Here is an 18340-nt window from a genome sequence, read left to right on the forward strand (position 1 = left end):
TTTTTTTATGATTACAAGTTCATAATGGGACAGTACAATGTAGTAAAACATGAGTGGTGATTATATAGGTACCTTTCAAAGCCCAACATGGTTGAAACTTTAAGATATGTTGATTGGTCCAAGAGAAAATATTGCTCTTAAAAACACATGCTCCTTCGATCTTTATTAAATATTTCATATTTTTTTATTCGGATAGACCTCAATAAATATCTCATTTTACTTTGATTATTTTTTATAAATGGATTTCACATTCTATAAACTCATTACTGGAGGAAGTAGTATGTAGATTTTTATGTACACCCAATATAACAAATGTTGAATAAATTTCGTGGGTAGAGATAGCAGAATTTATCATAAATTAAAATACGTATTGTTGGATAAAAATTGCAATCACAAATACATTGTTTTTGTACGTTAAACAAATTATGCCTATAATAATAATATCTGTGTGTCGATTCATGGACAGTAATTGTAAATATAATTGATCATCAAATCGTCTAGATAAAAATTTAAAAAAATAAAAAACGTTAGCATATTGCTAACTTAAGAAACAGATGATTATGATAATGATTTCCGAAGTATAAGGGGATAAATAAAATAAAATAAAATAGAAAATACTAATGCGAGTACACGTCAATAGTGCTCATAATTGATGCATTAAAATACGGTCATGGAATGACCTACATTAATCTCATTTTAGTAAGAGTGAAAACCCTCCATTTTCATACTACAAGATTACATACTTTTCGAAGTACTCGAAAATGAATTGGCAAACAAAGTGTTGAGATGGAATCAATTATTTTATCCGATGGAGTACTCCATTTTCTTTAATTTATTCTAAGGACTAGTTAACAAGTAAGAAAATCCAATATTACGATAAAATTAGGTGAATTTGTGTTTACACAAAAAATGAGAGCATCTAATAATTAATATGTGGGACAAGTTGCGAAGCAAGATGATGGATAGTAATAAGACGATGATGATAGGAAAAGGGGACCACGAAAAATGTGTTTATTTGGTATTTATTTGGAGGCATGAAATATGGGAAAATGGTCTTTGGTAGCTCTTAAAAGTGGGGGACTACCAAAACTAATAAGAGCAGCTGTTTGTGTGCCTACAGATATTGACAGCCACCAATATCTCCTTACCCTAATTATAATACTTGTATCAAATATTGAAATATATTATATATATATATATGATAATCTTGTACCATATACATACCACACAGTCTACTAAATTCTTCCTCGTAAGACTAATGCAATAGTAGTATATAGGATGCATGTAATTTTTGGAAAACTGCCAATTGTTGTAATTTAGGGCTATATTTTAGTTGTTGTTTACGTTTATGGGTTGTTTTCTATTTCTTCTGTGTTCTTATGTTGTTTGTTTTTTTTGTGTTTTGTGGCTTTTGACTTATGGTCTTTTCTTCCTTTTGGTTCGCTTGGCTGGTGGGTGCTTTGTCGTGTGTTATGTATGTTAATGTGACTGTTGTTTAGAATTGGAACTGTTGTGAGACCACTCCTTGTTAATGAACTTGGTGGATATCATCAAGATGGGTGTTTCATTTTTGCTTCTGTTTTTTCACTAAGTTTTTTTTTAGTTTTGAATTAGATCTTTTGCTTTCTTTCGTTGGTTTCATTATTTCTATAATTGTTTTTATTATGAACCACTTCTATATACTGCTAACTCACCATTTTATTTGGCTCGAAAGTTTTATGTATCAAATCTTGCCTACCTACCTCCTTTCCATATTTTCACTTTGGTATGGTGTTATCTATACCATTTTACTTGTATTGTGTAATTTTGATTTTTCCTCATCAAGAATGCGCGTTACAATGTTGAGGATAGCTTTTGTTACCAACATAAATTTAGTGTTATATTAATATTTTCAAACTTCAGTATCATAATTGATAGTACTACAAACAACCAATATCATTGTAATTAACATTTTCAAACATCAGTATCATAATTGATATAAACATGACATGTACAAGTCCTCGTTGTTACTTGAGTAGGTCCAAGGATGTTACATTTGATCATGTGGTTTATACAAAGAAACCTAAACATGCAAACAGAATATCCAGAGCTGATTACAAACAGTAGTGCACAAACAGCTTACAAGTAAAGTTTGTCTTTTTAGTACACTGATCTCAAGAAAAATGAAATGAAACACTAAAATGTTCTAGAATATTTCTTAATTTCATACATTATTGAAGATATGGAAACCAAGTCCTTGTTCAAGGCAGACCCACCAGCAATTTTCTTTGTGCAATCGGAAAGCCTGGTGTAGTAAAGCAGTAACTGAGTCAGAGCAGCTCTCAGAATTTCCATACCGCATAAGAAGTTGCTAAAGGAAGTAATAACATCATTGTGCATCAACTCTATTGCAGCTTTCCATCTGCTGCCGAAATCCTTGACGATAATTTCAACTTCACTCGCAGTAATTGGCTGCCCTGACCCTGACCTTGGGTCCTCAGCTGAAAATTCATGGATAAAAATCAAATATAGACCAATATCCCAGAAATACAAACTACAATTATAATAATAATAATAAATAATATGTTGCGAGACGTACAAGCTCTTGTCTTTACAAACTTGATTAGGTCACGGAAGTGTTCTGCAAGCAGTTCCTCCTGCATAGTACGTTCATTAGCAACGCATTCAACCCAAGACATTTGCTATCTGGCTTTAACCGATTCTTCACCAAATAGACAAGTCTACTACTTCACATGATTTTGAGATCTTTTTTGCCTCCAATTTACACGCCAAGTTTAATTGGAAAAGGCAACAAACAATTTCCTTGAAAATTTAGTCAACAGCAGATTAAATGAGCAGAAACTGTCAAGATTACCACATAAATGGCCGTATTGCTCTTCAGCAACTCTTCAAAGTGCATTTGAATTTTTCCACCATCGGGACCAGCTTCCTGAAATATACATGGTAGGAATTAGAAATGCCAGGAGGCTGATTACTACAATAAAATATTGAGTTCTCTTACACGGGTGTGTGTGTGTGTGTGTGTGTCATATAAGGGTATGATCATTTCCTTGTTTGGTTGGGGGAAGGGGGATGCATTGTGCATGTACCTTCAGTACAGCAATTGTCATGTCATAGTTATTTATCAAAAATATAGTTTTTGACTTTGGTTTCTGGAACAATTTGGCGAGCTTGACAAGCAAATCATCCACTGACATTCGCAATCTTTCCAAGTTGAGTTCTAGCTGCAATAATTTAGCCAGTTCCACATAAGAATGACATTACAGGTCAATATTGACCTATTAGCAATTATTGAAAGAGAAACCTTGTATCTCTAACCTGACCATCTCCATAATCCACATTAAGTAGAATTAGTGAAGCCGTAAATTCTGCATAGCGTCTCATAACATAATGTGGATGCACATCATCTTCCCATAAACCCCGGACATTGGCATTTCGTAGGCTGTTCACATGCATGTCAAACACCATCTTAAACCGTGGCCATAGAGAAATATTAACCTGCATGCATTCATTCCAGAAAGAGTTTAATATTTTATGCCACAAACCAAAACAATTTCTGGTAGATTCATTCAGCGGAGTAACCACCAAATGTTTAAGAAATTACAATTGTCGACTTGTGCCAAATGCTTATTCAATGTTTGCACCAGAATATGATTATTTATAGCCTACACTACTTTAGAAATAGAAAAAGTAATAAGCTTATAGGTTAATGTAAGCATGACTAATGTCTCCATCAGTTTACAATGTAACCCATTGTTGGCCTCTGGATTTCATATTTTAGACTACCGCATATGACAAACATAGGTCAGGTCATACTCAATTGTGGAACTAGACACTCTGTTCTGGTGAAGCTAAAACTAATTCTCCTACTTCAATCATCATTCTTATCTGACTCAACAGGGCACACCTTCCAGAAATGAGTTATGGTTTTCTTTCAATAGTTCAAGGTATTCACTCAACACAAGACCTATACCTGGTCTGAAATCAACTAAAAAAAGGGTTAGGTTGAATAATAGTAAATGACAACAGGAAGAAAACACACATGTACCCCCCCCCCCCCAGAAACCCATCTGCTAGCAGGTCATACACAAAACCAGGCGGATGTAGAAAGATAAAACAATTAGATTCATCATGCAGGGGTCATGCCATATGTTCACTTAGCATAACTGGTGACATGTACCTTATCCAAGTATGAATCTAGACATGGTATTCGCCTCCGAGACATTATAAGCTGAGAAAAAACCAAATAAATAATTCAGATTATATGACCTCAAAAAATGCTGAATAAAAAGATAAAAGAATTTACGGAAGAATAGATGTGGCTTGATTTTTCCAGAGAGAACTCGAGAATAAAGCAGATGTGAATAGGAAAAACTATACAGATGCAAATAGACCCACTGCAGTAAGACTACATTTGTTACAAGATACATGTTCCAGGGAGAATTAATACAAGAAAGAGACTGTACAGAATGAGCAGAAGACTAAATAAAATGCTTAAATTAGTGCACCAAAAATTGCTATGGTAACAATAATAAGTAGAACAGATATGTCCCGACACAAGCATAATTGGATAAAAGTACCCAGCGCTTCCGAAAAAATCATGTTTGTGTCCCAACAAAAATTCTCTACACCTGGATGGTGACATACCCACAATAAATGCCGCAATCATTGTAGCCCCAATCAAGCATCTCAAAACTTCCTACCTAGGTTATCGAGCGTAAATTACATTTTCAAATCAGAAATTTTTGTAAAATAACTTCACGTCATATACTGTGGAGACGTAAAAAATGCCACATGTGAATTCCAGCATGCCACCTCATCATCTGGACACCATAAAAAAATTGGGACACAAGTGAATTTTTGGAAATGTTGGTACTTTTGTGCAAGTATCTTACATTGGGATACTTCTGTTATCGCTGCAAACATTGGGACAATAACTGATATTTACCCTTAAAAAATTACCTTGATTCGCCACTAAATGCAACAAATCACCACAAGGAAGTACAATATTTATCAACTGCTATAAAGGAAAAAGTAACTAGAATACAATTTTTTATTAACCTGAAATTTAAATACATGAATTTAAAGGAATCAGAGTGCGGATGAAAAGATGACACCATCAAGGTTATACTGCAGAACTTGAACAGAACTCAAATAAGAAGATCCAATAACTTCATAGTTTACCTGGTGCTGGTATATAATACGAATCATGAGCATCAAACCAATGGCATCAAAACAGTTAGGGAGAATCATGTTCATGTGTTCGTCAATTACTAAGAAAGGACCTGAAAGTTTAGCAAAGAGGTGCCTTAAAAACGTCTCAGATAATGGTTAGGAGGTAAACTTGGCACCGAAAGGAAAAAGATTCACATACCAGCAAATATGTCATAAAACATTGATTCTTCTCCAAAGAATTCATCACAGAATAGATATCTGAAAGAGGACACCAGATAAGTTAAGCATATGGTAGAAGAGTACATGTGAATTTCAAATAAGATCCAAGAAAATATTTATCGTACTCAGAAGTAGCAGTATCCATAAGCAACTTCTGCAAGCTCCTAAAAAGGACTTCATAAGGATACTTTTTAGAACTGGCTTCAGCTATGTGTGGAATCAAAGCAGATTCATCAATTTCCTGTAAAGAAACGAGAGAAGAAGTAAGATGTGCATTGAAAAGGTATGATATCAGCTCCCTGATTAAGCAGAGGGTTGCTATGACAGCACAATACCATAGAAAATCTATAACTACAAGTGCAGCTTTATACAGATTAGAGAGCGTGATAATTTCATGAGATATCTACAACTACTACTACTACTAGGGTGGATTCCAATTTTGTGGGACGTCAACCTTATATTATTGATGCATGAAAGAATGAAATTTAATAAGGTATGACCACTGAGCATTGAAATAACAGGTTTTGAAAGGGTGTATAGATAACACGTTCACACCTTGAGAATATTTATCCTTTCTCCTAAGGCAAAAACAGCAGACCGATTTTTCAGTGGTTCCCTTCCTCTCAAAAAAAGACTGGTGCTTCTTGTGTCTATACCAATCAAATCATTTGATGTTGCTATATCCAATTGCAGCTTCTCTAAGGCTTGAATATAAGCTCGAATGTTTGTACTTAAGACCTGCAAAATAGAATCATATGTATCAGTTTATGTCAGGGACTCAGAATAATGCTTTCACTAGCATGTGCAACTAGTACAAGAGGAAAAAAGAATGGCCATGGGATTTTCATGACTTAGCAAGAGATCACACACTAAATAATTCAAGAAATTCTAAAATCAGCAAATACAAGTAGTTATATGGCAATTAACTTCCACTGAAATAAGGTCCTCAAGAGGAGAACGGTAAATTCCGCTAAAAGCCAGTTCAAAAATCTAAAGGAAGAGTTTCCATTCCTCGAAATCCACTTATATGTTCTGGTGGTGCAGTCATGAAAGAAATTAGTCAGACAAGCTACATACAGAATTTTTCCATTCCATGATAACTGAAAGTTGCAGAACCAGTAAATATATGAAAAGCCATAGTGGTCAACTCAATGATGTTGGCAATTCAATAAGTGTCCATGGTTAAATATTTAAACAGACAAAAATAAAGATGACAATCAAGTTCATAAAAGAGTGTAAAGGACAAGTCAGAGAACCCCTTGCCCCACAATAGATTGATCAGGTACTTACAATCACTTCAAGATATGACTTCAATTTGGATGCAAATACACTAAATAAGCATCTGCAAACAACAACATTCTGAATAATACCTTATTCATGGTGTCAATATATGCAGCACGAACATCAAGATACACCTCCTTCCCATGCTCCTTCATAAACAAAATCACATATCTGCATGTTTGACATAAAACTGAAACATTATATGTTGACTATTGCTTAGAATAACCACAAATTCACAATATCACAACATTAGCAAGTTAACCATACAAGATGCAATGAGTACATGGCCTAGTTTTCTACCAAAAGAACATAGCCACTGCTATACCCAGCAATGTCAGCAGCATTTAATTACCAAAGTGTTAGAATAATACTCCCTCCGTCCCCGATTAAGAGTCACACTTTTCCATTTCGGTCCGTCCCCAATTAAGAGTCACACTTCATTTTTACCATATATGGTAGTAGGTCCCACATTCCACTAACTCACTTCACTCACATTTTATTATAAAACCAATATAAAAAAGTGGGTCCCACATTCCACTAATTTTTTCAACCAACTTTTCTTTACATTTCTTAAAACCCGTGCCCGGTCAAACTGTGACTGCTAATGGGGGACGGAGGGAGTAATTAATATGGTTATATGGTATAAATTGCAGAGCAAGTTAGTGCTTTCCTAGTTCTGTTAGGACTCTTGTGTCATGACAATCAGGTTACACTTTGCATCTAATTCAGACTTTCATGAGCGTACCAGGAATATTGGTATTGATTTCTACAGGACATAAGAGAACTTCAAACAATTGGGAGACAGCTTCTCTAAGGCACTCAATGGAAAAAATCATAATTGCTTTGTGTTAATTCAAAGGTAAGGGAATCTGTTCACTATATTCACCTACTTATCAGAGCACCTATATAGAGACCTGCCCAAGGTTTACCGAACCGGCGGTTAAAACCGAAACCGTAACCGGTGGTTACGGTTCCGAACCGAAACCGTGAGAATTTATCCGAACCGAAACCGTCGATTTTTGAACCGGAACCGAAACCGAAACCGGCGGTTTTGGAACCGGAACCGCAAAACACCCTCGCAGTTCGGTTCCGGTTCAACAATTTCCAAAACCGGAACCGACGGTTCCTGAACCGTGGGTACCTCTACCTATATACATACAAGAGTCCAAACAGAACTAGGAAATCACTATGTTGCTCTACAATTTACACCATATATTAAATTTTAATTCTAGTCCTAACACTCCTCTTCGCACTGGAGTATAGATATTAATCATGCCTAGATTTTGACAAAGAAAATCAACATGGTGAACATATTCATCTGCATTAATTCTCGGGGTTATAGATTTTTTCTCAGTAACTCCTGATGATTTCAATATTATCAAGTTGCATAGATGACAGAACGCAGAAAATTCACTAAAGATAATTCTTCCAGCATGTAGGACCAACATAAGTACAGTCAACAGATATTGCATGGCAGAGATTCAATTTACCAAAACCACATGGTCAGAGTGACAGAGTGTCACAATTTAATAGGTCAATGACCAACACAAAATATCAAGATTAGGGGTGTAAATTCGGGTACCCGCGGGTACCCAAACCCGAAAATTCGGGTACCCGAACCCGAAATCTCAAAAATATCATACCCAATACCCGACCCGTATGTGAATTCGGGTACCCTAATACCCGATGCGGGTACCCGAACCCAACTAATCGGGTACCCATAAACCCGAAATTATTATATTTAAAATTTATTCTTTTATATAAATTAAATTGTGATGAGAATAGAAATTATTAAAAATAACACAATACTTATACTATTTATTTATTATAATTCTATATTATATAAAATAGACAATAGACAAATAGACACTACTTAATTTTAAAATAAATTATTTTTTGGTATAAATTGAAACATAAAAGAGATTAAAATAATTTTTTAAGACATTAAATGAACATGTAAATAAAATGGAGAAAGCATAAGTAATTAACTATATATTTTTAAGAGATAACAAGTAAGAACATAAATAATGCAACATGAACCGAACACGAATGTAAAGAAGTATTAAAGTCGAGATAATAGAACAATAAAATGTCAAAGCAACCAAACATAATCTAAATAATGTCAAAGCAACCAAACATAATCCAAATAGTAAACTAAGAACTTTATAACCCAAAATATTTATCACAAATACATAATTAATCGGGTTTAATCGGGTATTATTTGGGTATCCTAATACGGGGTTTCAGGTACCCTAAACCCGAAGAATCCTAACATTAACTACCCAAACCCGTACCCAAACCCATAATTTTGGGTTTCGGATACCCAAAACCCGTCGGGTATTGGGACTGGGTCGGGAATACCCGAAACCTGCGGATTAAATTTTCAGGCCTAATCAAGATATTCATATTACTGAAGCAAACACCACAATTATATTAGTATGCTTTTTGTTCACAAAAAAAATATTTTACAAGCTAATAACATCAGTTTTGATTCTATTCTATCTGTTAAGAGAAGAGAGAAATTAAATTCAAGCTTAAAGCTTAAAACAGAAGGCAGAGTACTGCTCATGTTTAATGAAAATCAATATCGCTGATGCTGTACAACTCCAAGTTGCATCGGTCAAGATTGTAGTTTCAACCAACGAGAAGAGAGAATATCTTACTTGTATTTTAAAAGAACACTTTGCTGAAGAATCTGAACATTTGTCTTGGGTTTCCTTAAAGCGGTTAGTTTCTGAACCATGAAGTCGAACACCTTTCAGAAGGGACATAGAAAAAGGAAAATCAGTCTCAGTCAGCTGTATATCCACAGACCAACTTGTGAATTAAATGAATTAAGTATAATTGATAATCAGAAACTAGTAAGAGGAAGAACATTTAAAAAGTCGTTGTTGAGACCATTCCAAGGCATTAGCTTACATTTTGTTCACATATTCCTGAGAATATATCCAAATGAATGGCTGAGACATACGTAAAGTCATAGAGCAGCACTGAGTGGGGGTGGAGCTCGGTGCAGGTTTCAAGCAAAGGAGGACTAGAGTTTTTAACTGATTTCACTGTTATTGTTACAATTATTATTATTTGTTTTATTTCTTTTGGGCTACATGCATTTTGTGGCCATACTACTTACTGACTAGTACGGCAGTATGAATGTGTTTTACGCTACTGTTTGGGTGTAATCACTTTCAAAGACTATTTTGCTGATTATGCTAGCTTTCGACTATGTGACCCTTGTTTAGGGAGTTTCTGTTCATTAATTCAATTTATCTTCTTTTGTGTCATCTTAACTATATCACGAAGACTTTGTTTGACATTAGCAAACCTAATGTCCAAATTCCAATTCTAGTAACTAGATTACTAGAAGAAAAAAATATCTAGTAGATGCACCTAAAAAACAGGGGAAATTAAGTTCCTGTGCATGTTAATGGTAGAAACATCAACTCAAAGGCAAAAATGTGTAAAGTCAGAAAATAAAAACAATTGTTTACCAAGGTCAGACACCTATAAAATCGAGAACTCCATGTGAGAAAGGCCAAAAAAGAAAGAGAAAAGAAACCAAAGCTAAAAAATATAGCCCGTGATAAATATGTATACCTCAACTTTTCTCTAGAACTTGATGATGAACATACCTTTGAAACTGCTTTTTGACGAAGCTTTTCTAGTTCAGGTTGAACATCATTTAAAGCTTTAGATGTTTTCACCATGCTATCAACTTCAACAAACTTGAGCTTTTTGCTAAGAATCTCAAGGGTCTTCATATAGTCCTCATTTACCTGTGGGGTTATCGACATATCAACATAATGTCCACTAACCATGTAGGTTACTTAACTTGTAGGCCAAAGCATTGGGAACAAATCTCCATATGATAAAATGGAAGAGATATGTCATTCAAGACATATAAAATAATAGTAATATATCATTATGTAGCCAGCAAAGTCAAGATTATTTTTATTTTCAACAATAAAAGATAAAAGTAAGAGAACAGGATAGTAGGGCCTCAAGTACCTCTCCGTCAACTATTATGTCTATCATCCTTGGCGGAACAATTATTTCCTCAACAAATTTAGACAATTTCGATTCTGCTGCCTGACAGATAAAACAAATACTTATCAGGGAACCATATATGAGCACCAGGAACAAAATGGAATACCAATTTTTCGCTCAAGCATGCAAAGAAACTACAGGGTGATATACATGTAACAATGAAACACAAATTCTAAGGCAGTATGAATAATATTACCTTTCGATTCTTTAGCTTGAGTCCCATATCCATAGACTTCTCTTGAAGAATCTTTATGTCAGAACTAATTGAACCTATCTCTGCCTATTAAATGAATTTGAAAGTAAGATCTTTCTCTTGCAATTCTAAAGAGGAAAAAAAAGAATACTGAATAAGTGATTCACTAAAAACATGAGTCACATGACTGCATGAGCAATATGAAGGAACACTGAAAGACAAGGGGGTATACCAAACTTTTCTGAAAAGAAACCAAAGCAAATCGCCCCATTCCCCAACAAAGAAAAGAAGCAATTTTACTCTTGAGCATGAATAGTCTCTCAAAGATTGAGAGGCAACTGGGCCGTAATTAAAAATAATATGTGTACCTGAAATCCACTAAGGAGATTTTCCATTTGTGAAAGGATGGTGTCGCACTCATGAATTTGGTCATGAAGTGATACTAGATTGTCACTTTCTTTAATATAATCCTGGCATTGATCCAAAAGGAAAAGGGGTACCGCGAGTTAGCAAATCTCAAATGTAAGTCCCAAATATATACATATAAAATGTAGAAATATCCTTAGATGTATTGTGGATTATTTCTCTTTAGATGCTTTATGGTTAAAGGCATAGCAGACCCTCATAATAGTATATCAAATGTAGAATTATTTCTCTTTAACTGCAGTATCAGTTAAGTACTAATGCAAGAAACTAAAAATGATTGCATTCCTATTGAATCCGAACCTCAATAGACTCGAGTTCAGTCTGCCTTAGATTGTTCTCAACATCCCTAGTGTAGTCCCGCAATGATGAACCTTTCGACAGTATCATAGAAACCACCTTCAGAGCAAATGAGGGGATTAAAATCAGAGGCAAGTTTCAAAGATGATCAAGTAGCAGAGTGCGGAAAACTGGTGAAGACATACATCGTCAGTTTTACAGTCTTCAAGCTCCTGCTCTAGTCCTTGGAGTGAGAAATCATCACTGAGACAGCAAAGACGGGGCAGGGAAATACAACACAATAGAGAAATTAAGAAAATAGGGTGAAACAAGGAGTATTAACAGTGAACAAGTGAAGAATTAGAAACCTGGCGGCGTCGTCTTCGTCAGTCAATTCGCCAACAAATGCTCCCAAATCCAGCACATTTCTGGCGCCATCATTAGCCTCGGCCTACGCAGATCATCTCTAATCATATAAGCGGATGCGGATCGAAATTCGAGTAAGAGGAGTGATGAAAAAGAGGGTTTACCGGTTGATTTGAATCCAGCTGCGCCTCAGTCATCCTGCTGAAAGTGCGATGCGAACTCAATCAGATCAGATCCAATTGAACCAGAAATTCATCCAACTGAATAGTCAAATAGCAGTCCAACTCTCACACCAACAAATTCAAATGAAGTTAAGAGCAGTCCCAACTCTCACAAACACATACTTCGATTTCTCGAATTAGAGGTGTTCGGATCCAACCGAATTCCAAAATCTGCAAATCTATATCTGTATTTTATTTAAGGAGTCTTTTATAAATAGAGAATCATAGCAAAAACTATTGTTTGTGAAATTAATCATGAAAGTCTGCAAATTAAACATTACTGATTTAAACTAAATCAGTAAATTTTTATTTTTTTTATATGTATTTATTTATACAAAATATATACTAAGCCATGCATATTACCCTCTCTATCTAATGTCAATCGAGTCAACTTACCGATTTCGAGTTTTGGGTCAGTTATATCCAAATTCCACGTTAATCGGCATGCTAATCGAATAGGAATTTTATTGAGTTCGATTATATGTCATAACAGTTTTAAATATTTATACAGATGAAATCTCGTAATAAAGTTTTAAAAAGTAATTTTGATATGTACCAGAAAAACGACTTTTTATAAAATAATAGTACTATAATTGTGCAGATTTCTCACACTAAAATTTTCGACATAAATTTTGTCTATGTTGACTATTGACACTAATTCTAGAGCATCCTTACCATGTCAGTTTCATCTTCCTCACAAGATTGGAAGATAGCTGACACTATTACAAGTAGATTTTTTTGGTATTCAACGTAAACAAAATTTATACCGGAAACTTTAGTGTGAAAAATCTGCATAATTCGAAAAGTTTGTGTTTTTATAAACCATTTTTAAGGATTGTGTGAAATATTAGATTTTTGAGAAAAATCATGATTTTTTTGACCAATTTTCCCATTATTAAATATACTTGTAACAGAAAACCTTGTGAAACATGAATATAAGAAGCAAAAGTTTAGAAACTATACCTACATAATAGGAATTTAAAAGGAAAAATATCTAGATGTTGTCAAGTCAATTAATATGCAAAATAATACATACAAACACAAGTTTTAAGTACCAATCCCTATAAATCTGCTTATGATAACATCATGATAATTACAATTACTCTTGTAAGGCTAACAAAGCAGCCACAATGGCAAGTATAAATCTGGAGAATATGGCCACAAGAACACATCCCAGGATAGGAACACCACATGTAAAAGGAGATCAATCAAAGGAACAAAGGAACACCTTTGTGATGTTTCGTCCTAAATCAATTGGTAAGAGGAGTGCCTCACTAGGTATTGAAGTTGATCTTATTTTAACTTCACATTTTCGATATGAATCAACTCACACGTGAATATCTCAAACATACATTACTTGCATTATACACAGTAACTGGACACTAAACATAGTCTTCAACTTGATAATATATATACTACCCCCATCAGCTGTCTCACAGGCAATGTGACCCGCTTATCTTATCGCCATCGCAGGCCAGCTTGTGATGCCAATGGCAGGCAGTGAAGGCCGAATTAGAGGTACATGTTTCACAACTGAGAATGCTTCGTTCAGACGAGCTGCACGGCTCATCACCTGAGAAACCTTCTGCACAATCCAAACCACACAAAACACATAAAATGTATGTATGCTCTACCAATATGAACAATGCAGTAATGGGCAGTGAATTAATTCATGCGAATAGGCGTTTTTGAACATAAAGTTGGATGTGATAATCATTAATCAGGTATCATTCATGAAATCAGTAAAAAACACCGATGAAAACAACACTGATACAATACCAACAAGAATATTCTATGGCGACCAAATTCTTGAAAAGCATAGATGATTGCTATAGCCAATGGAGCAGAGCTATCTTTAGTAACCCCCCCACCCCAAGGTCTATATATATGTTGTTGAGATATGCAGAAAAGAGAAGAGGATGGATTGATGCGATAGCTAATTTATATATAATTATTGAGATCAACAATGAATCCCTTCTAACGATACCATAAATATATATCAGAGAACCCTAAAGAATTTTACCAAGGATAAGACCACCAGGTCTTTCTTTATAATGACTAGAAGCTCAAGAAGAGGAAACTATGATGGTTGCGTAGCGCCGTAGCGCATTGGAAAAGAATCCTAACTCTGTCCATACCAAATCTAAACTGCTCCTCCCCAATCATACGGTGCATTAGACCTTTTCTGATTGCAACATGCACATGATGTAGGAATTAACAGACAAATTTCATCATAGACAAGGTTTGAGACATACACCTTGAATTTCAGTCTCAGACTCTCAAAACAAAGCAAAGTATAATAGAGTAAAATTCAACAGTAATACCAAAGCATATCCAGTTTTATTAAACGGGGGAGCTGCAGAATTATTGGAATTTACATGATTTCTTCACCTAATAGGTTCAAGGAAAGGAGTATATATATCTAGAGCATCAGACCCAAAGCAGAAGATATATAGCAAAGGAAGAATCAACAAAGTAACAGCACTAGTTTCAACTGGGAGACTATATAATCATGGCAAGATCATCTATTGTTGTGATGTGCAGAAAAGAGAAGAGGAACAGATTGATGCAGTGTAATCCATCCCAAATCAACAATCACACTCAGAATCACTTGAAGCAAGATGCAAAAACCAACCTTTGCCATCAATCCTCTATATTTCTGTGATAGTGTCATCCTTATCTTTATGCTTTACTTCCATATTTAATTTGAGTACTTAAGATGTGATTTGATTAGATTTTAATATATCCTCCCAATTTTTTGAATCCTTTGATAGTGTAAACATGTCCGTGCAGTTAGATAAGAAAATAAGTAAGAAGTATTAAACAAAAACTGTGTTTCTCTATCTCTTGTTTCCTTCCATATCTGTCATCTAACTCTATTTCCTCCTCTTATTATCGTTTCTCTCTCCCTATATCGCTGTTCAGAGCCATCACTCTCTGTCTCCCATTTTATCGAGTTCGAAAGCACTCAGACCTTTCCCCATCCAACGTTTGTATCACTTTGCCATCAATCTTCTAGACAGCCAAATACCCTCCATAATCAGATAATTTCTGTTTTCAAGGTTCCAAGAAGAGATATCCATTTCTATAAAGAATACAGTTATTGAATTGGCATTCACAAAGCTCGAAACATGCAAAACTTATATGATATGATGAGTTAAAGAGACAAACAAAACAAGGAAGGAAGAAGGAAAAATTGACCTTATCATCAACAGCAACCTTAATCTGCAGTCCCCTAGCCTTGTTCTTCTTCTTCATCTTATACAACCTGCGCCCCAAAATCACAAACCCCATGAAAGCAGCCGCCACAGAGACTGTCCAAACCGGACTCATCCGAAACACAAAGTAGTTTACAAACTCCATCGGCATCTTCCACCACACTACCACATGACTACTTTTCTTATCAATCTCTTCGTTTCTCATATGATCATCCCCACTCTCCATCTTCTCCTCCACTTTGTCTAATTCTTCGGAACCGCTGCTAGATTTTGCCTCAATTCGATTCGAATCCACTTGATCCCCCTTTTCACCAGCTTCCCTAATTCCATCGTGAAAACCTAATTCATTTCTAGCTGAGAAATCGGTGAACCTGTTGCGATCTTCAGACCTGTCGCTGCTGGAATCGGACCAGAATTCGGTGGATTCCTTGTGGAGATAGCGAGCGGGATTGTCGTCGGAGCTTGGATCAATCCAGCTAGGATTATCCGAGACGGCGGACTTGTTGTCATCGGAACTGTGGGCGTATCGTTTGAGAGAGTCGAGGGAGAAATAATCGGCGTGGATGAAGCCGGTGGAGTCTATGTCGTCGAAGGGAATTGGTTCGGAATCGGAATTGTGGTGGAGGAGCTCCCAGTCTTGAAGCTCGCCATCCATTGTTGATAATATCAGAGCTGAGAGAGAGTGGCTGTTCCAAAAGCCAAGGGTTGAGTTGTCAAGATTTTAGATTCCAAAGTCAGAAATTTAAGATTCCACGCAAATGAACATTTAGCTTTAGCTACTTAACTACTTCCTCGTCCATCCCTTATTACTTTAACTGATTTATCCCATACAATTGTTTCATTTTATTTTTATAAACAAAATAATACTTCTACTCCCTATAGTCCCAACGAATAATCCTCTTTCTTTGGACGGTTAGAGATTTATTAAAATATTTACACTTACAAACCGCAAAGAAAAACAAATCATCTTTACTGATAAAAAAAAAATATATTTAATTTATCTTATTTTATAATCTCTTACATCATTAAACATCAATTCAGAGTTCAGACAGTATTTCATATTAAATTAATAAACAAAAATTCAAATAAAATAACATAGACAAACAGAGTTTTAATTATCCTCGTAATTAGTTAACTCTATCTTTCTCATCATAAAACATCAATTTATTTGATCTTATAATACAAAAATTCAAATAAAATAGTAACACATGGCCGACTAATTGCACAAGTCTTTTTAAAATAAAATTCAAATAAAATAACATAATTCTCATCAATAATGCGGATACCAATTGCACAAGTCTTTTTCAAATTGGAATCCATTTAGTAAAATTAGTAAAATGTAAATGACACATGTATTTATAGGTGGATCAAAACAAGAAACGGATAGTGTGTTACATATGATTTAATAATAAACAAGATTTATTCATAGGATTCAATTTTGATAAATTAATTCAAGATATGTTTTATACCATGGAATTGAGAGTGTAGATTTAAAATTGATTTGAATTTAATTTTCAATTCAAAATCATCTCAATCATCATAACCGAAGAAGAAATTTTAAATTTTAAATAGTTATAAAAAATTCACACGTTTCATACACACACAATAACACGCTTCGTACACAACTTGACTCATTTTATTGTTCAAAATGGACCAAGTTTATTGTGGGCTTTTTATTTTCCTCATGGTTGGGAGCCCAAAACCTAAGGTCATCCACAATGGGGCGCCCTATAGTCTGCCCTATAGGGCGGCCTATGCATCACCACATCAGCATTTTATCCTCCTACCCTTCCACCTGCAGTGGGACGCCCTAAAGTCTGCCCTAAGAATTTTATTTATTTGAATATTTAAAACACTACAAAATTTGGAAAAAATAATTTCATTTCATTGAAAGTTCAAATTACAGTACGAAATAAAAAACTACAAATTGCCAATGGTCGTTACGCTTCCAAACTTCTTTAATCATGTCATTCATGAGCTGAGCATGGTCTCGTTGGCTGCGCATTGAGGTATGTCCAGCTAGAACCTCATTGAAGCCCATCCGTTATCCTCGAACGTGAGGCGCGCTCGCCGTGCTGGAGCTAGATCCACCATCATCATCGCCCCAATTGGTGACACTTCCACCTTATTGTTCGACTATCATGTTATGCAAGATGATGCACGCATACATGACATCGGAGATGGCTTCCTTGAACCAGAAACGTGTCGGACCTTTCACTATTGTCCACACTCCACCGCGATTGGAGCACACCAAAAGTCCGTTCCACATCCTTTCGTGCAGCCTCCTGCTTTGCCGCAAATAACACTCTCCTGTCACCCATTGGGAGCTGATCGACTTCATAAAAACAGGCCACCTTGGGTATATGTCATCGGCCAAGTAGTACCCCATATGATATTGGCGTCCGTTAGCAGTGAACTCGATGGCCGGGTCGCGACCCCTACATTGATCGGCGAAGAGATTGGACGAGTTGAGGACGTTGATGTCGTTGTTCGACCCCGTTACACCGAAGTAAGCATGCCAGATCTAGAGCCGATGGTCAGCGACAGCTTCGAGGATCATCGTCGGGTGGCTTCCCTTGTATCCATTGGTAAATTGGCCTCTCCACGCCGTCGGACAATTCTTCCACTCCCAGTGCATACAATCGATGCTCCCTAGCATTCTAGGAAAGCCATGCGCCGTCTCGTGCATCCTCATCAAGGCCTGGCAATTCTAGCAGTCGGTCTTCGCAAATATGTGTCGCTATAAGCCTCCACAATTCCCCTATAAAAATTCTTCGGGCAATCGCGGCCAGTTGTCTCCCCGACGTGAAGGTACTCGTCGAACATATCTGCCGTGGTGCCGTAGGCCAACTGCCAGATCGCAACCGTGCACTTCTGCAACGGCGTAAGTCCGGGTCTGTCGATGCCATCTACCCAATACT

At 35.8% G+C, this 18340-nt stretch overlaps 2 protein-coding genes across 2 annotated transcripts; both read right to left on the minus strand.

Annotated features, from left to right (window-relative positions):
- Positions 1-1989: 1989 nt before the first annotated feature.
- Positions 1990-12434, minus strand: LOC125196093 (vacuolar protein sorting-associated protein 52 A-like). The gene is made up of 20 exons (XM_048094462.2): positions 12145-12434; positions 11983-12065; positions 11821-11878; positions 11639-11734; positions 11281-11382; positions 10916-10999; positions 10681-10761; positions 10305-10448; positions 9339-9430; positions 6765-6846; positions 5950-6132; positions 5520-5635; positions 5375-5433; positions 5185-5285; positions 4181-4231; positions 3319-3498; positions 3090-3224; positions 2855-2929; positions 2579-2636; positions 1990-2480 (listed from the first exon to the last, which is right to left on the minus strand). The coding sequence occupies exons 1-20, from the start codon at positions 12175-12177 to the stop codon at positions 2176-2178; spliced, it is 2118 nt and encodes a 705-aa protein (XP_047950419.1). The 5' UTR covers positions 12178-12434; the 3' UTR covers positions 1990-2175.
- Positions 12435-13246: 812 nt separating this feature from the next.
- Positions 13247-16169, minus strand: LOC125194459 (uncharacterized). Its single transcript, XM_048092684.2, has 2 exons — positions 15403-16169; positions 13247-13786 (listed from the first exon to the last, which is right to left on the minus strand). The coding sequence occupies exons 1-2, from the start codon at positions 16072-16074 to the stop codon at positions 13655-13657; spliced, it is 804 nt and encodes a 267-aa protein (XP_047948641.1). The 5' UTR covers positions 16075-16169; the 3' UTR covers positions 13247-13654.
- Positions 16170-18340: the final 2171 nt, after the last annotated feature.

The sequence above is a fragment of the Salvia hispanica genome, chromosome 4 (assembly GCF_029641045.1).
Source record: "Salvia hispanica isolate PSC_SH4W2 chromosome 4, Shi_PSC_v1, whole genome shotgun sequence".
In the NCBI taxonomy this organism is placed as follows: domain Eukaryota; kingdom Viridiplantae; phylum Streptophyta; class Magnoliopsida; order Lamiales; family Lamiaceae; genus Salvia; species Salvia hispanica.

Excerpts from the sequence above, each read along its gene's own strand:
- LOC125196093 (XM_048094462.2), bottom strand. The coding sequence starts at position 12,177 with ATGACTGAGGCGCAGCTGGATTCAAATCAACCG. Across the intron at positions 10,449-10,680 it reads ACATAATAGTTGACGGAGAG|GTAAATGAGGACTATATGAA; the intron begins GTACTTGAGGCC and ends ATAACCCCACAG. Across the intron at positions 5,636-5,949 it reads AAAGGATAAATATTCTCAAG|GAAATTGATGAATCTGCTTT; the intron begins GTGTGAACGTGT and ends GTTTCTTTACAG.
- LOC125194459 (XM_048092684.2), bottom strand. The coding sequence starts at position 16,074 with ATGGATGGCGAGCTTCAAGACTGGGAGCTCCTCCACCACAATTCCGAT. Across the intron at positions 13,787-15,402 it reads AGGTTGCTGTTGATGATAAG|AAGGTTTCTCAGGTGATGAG; the intron begins GTCAATTTTTCC and ends TGGATTGTGCAG.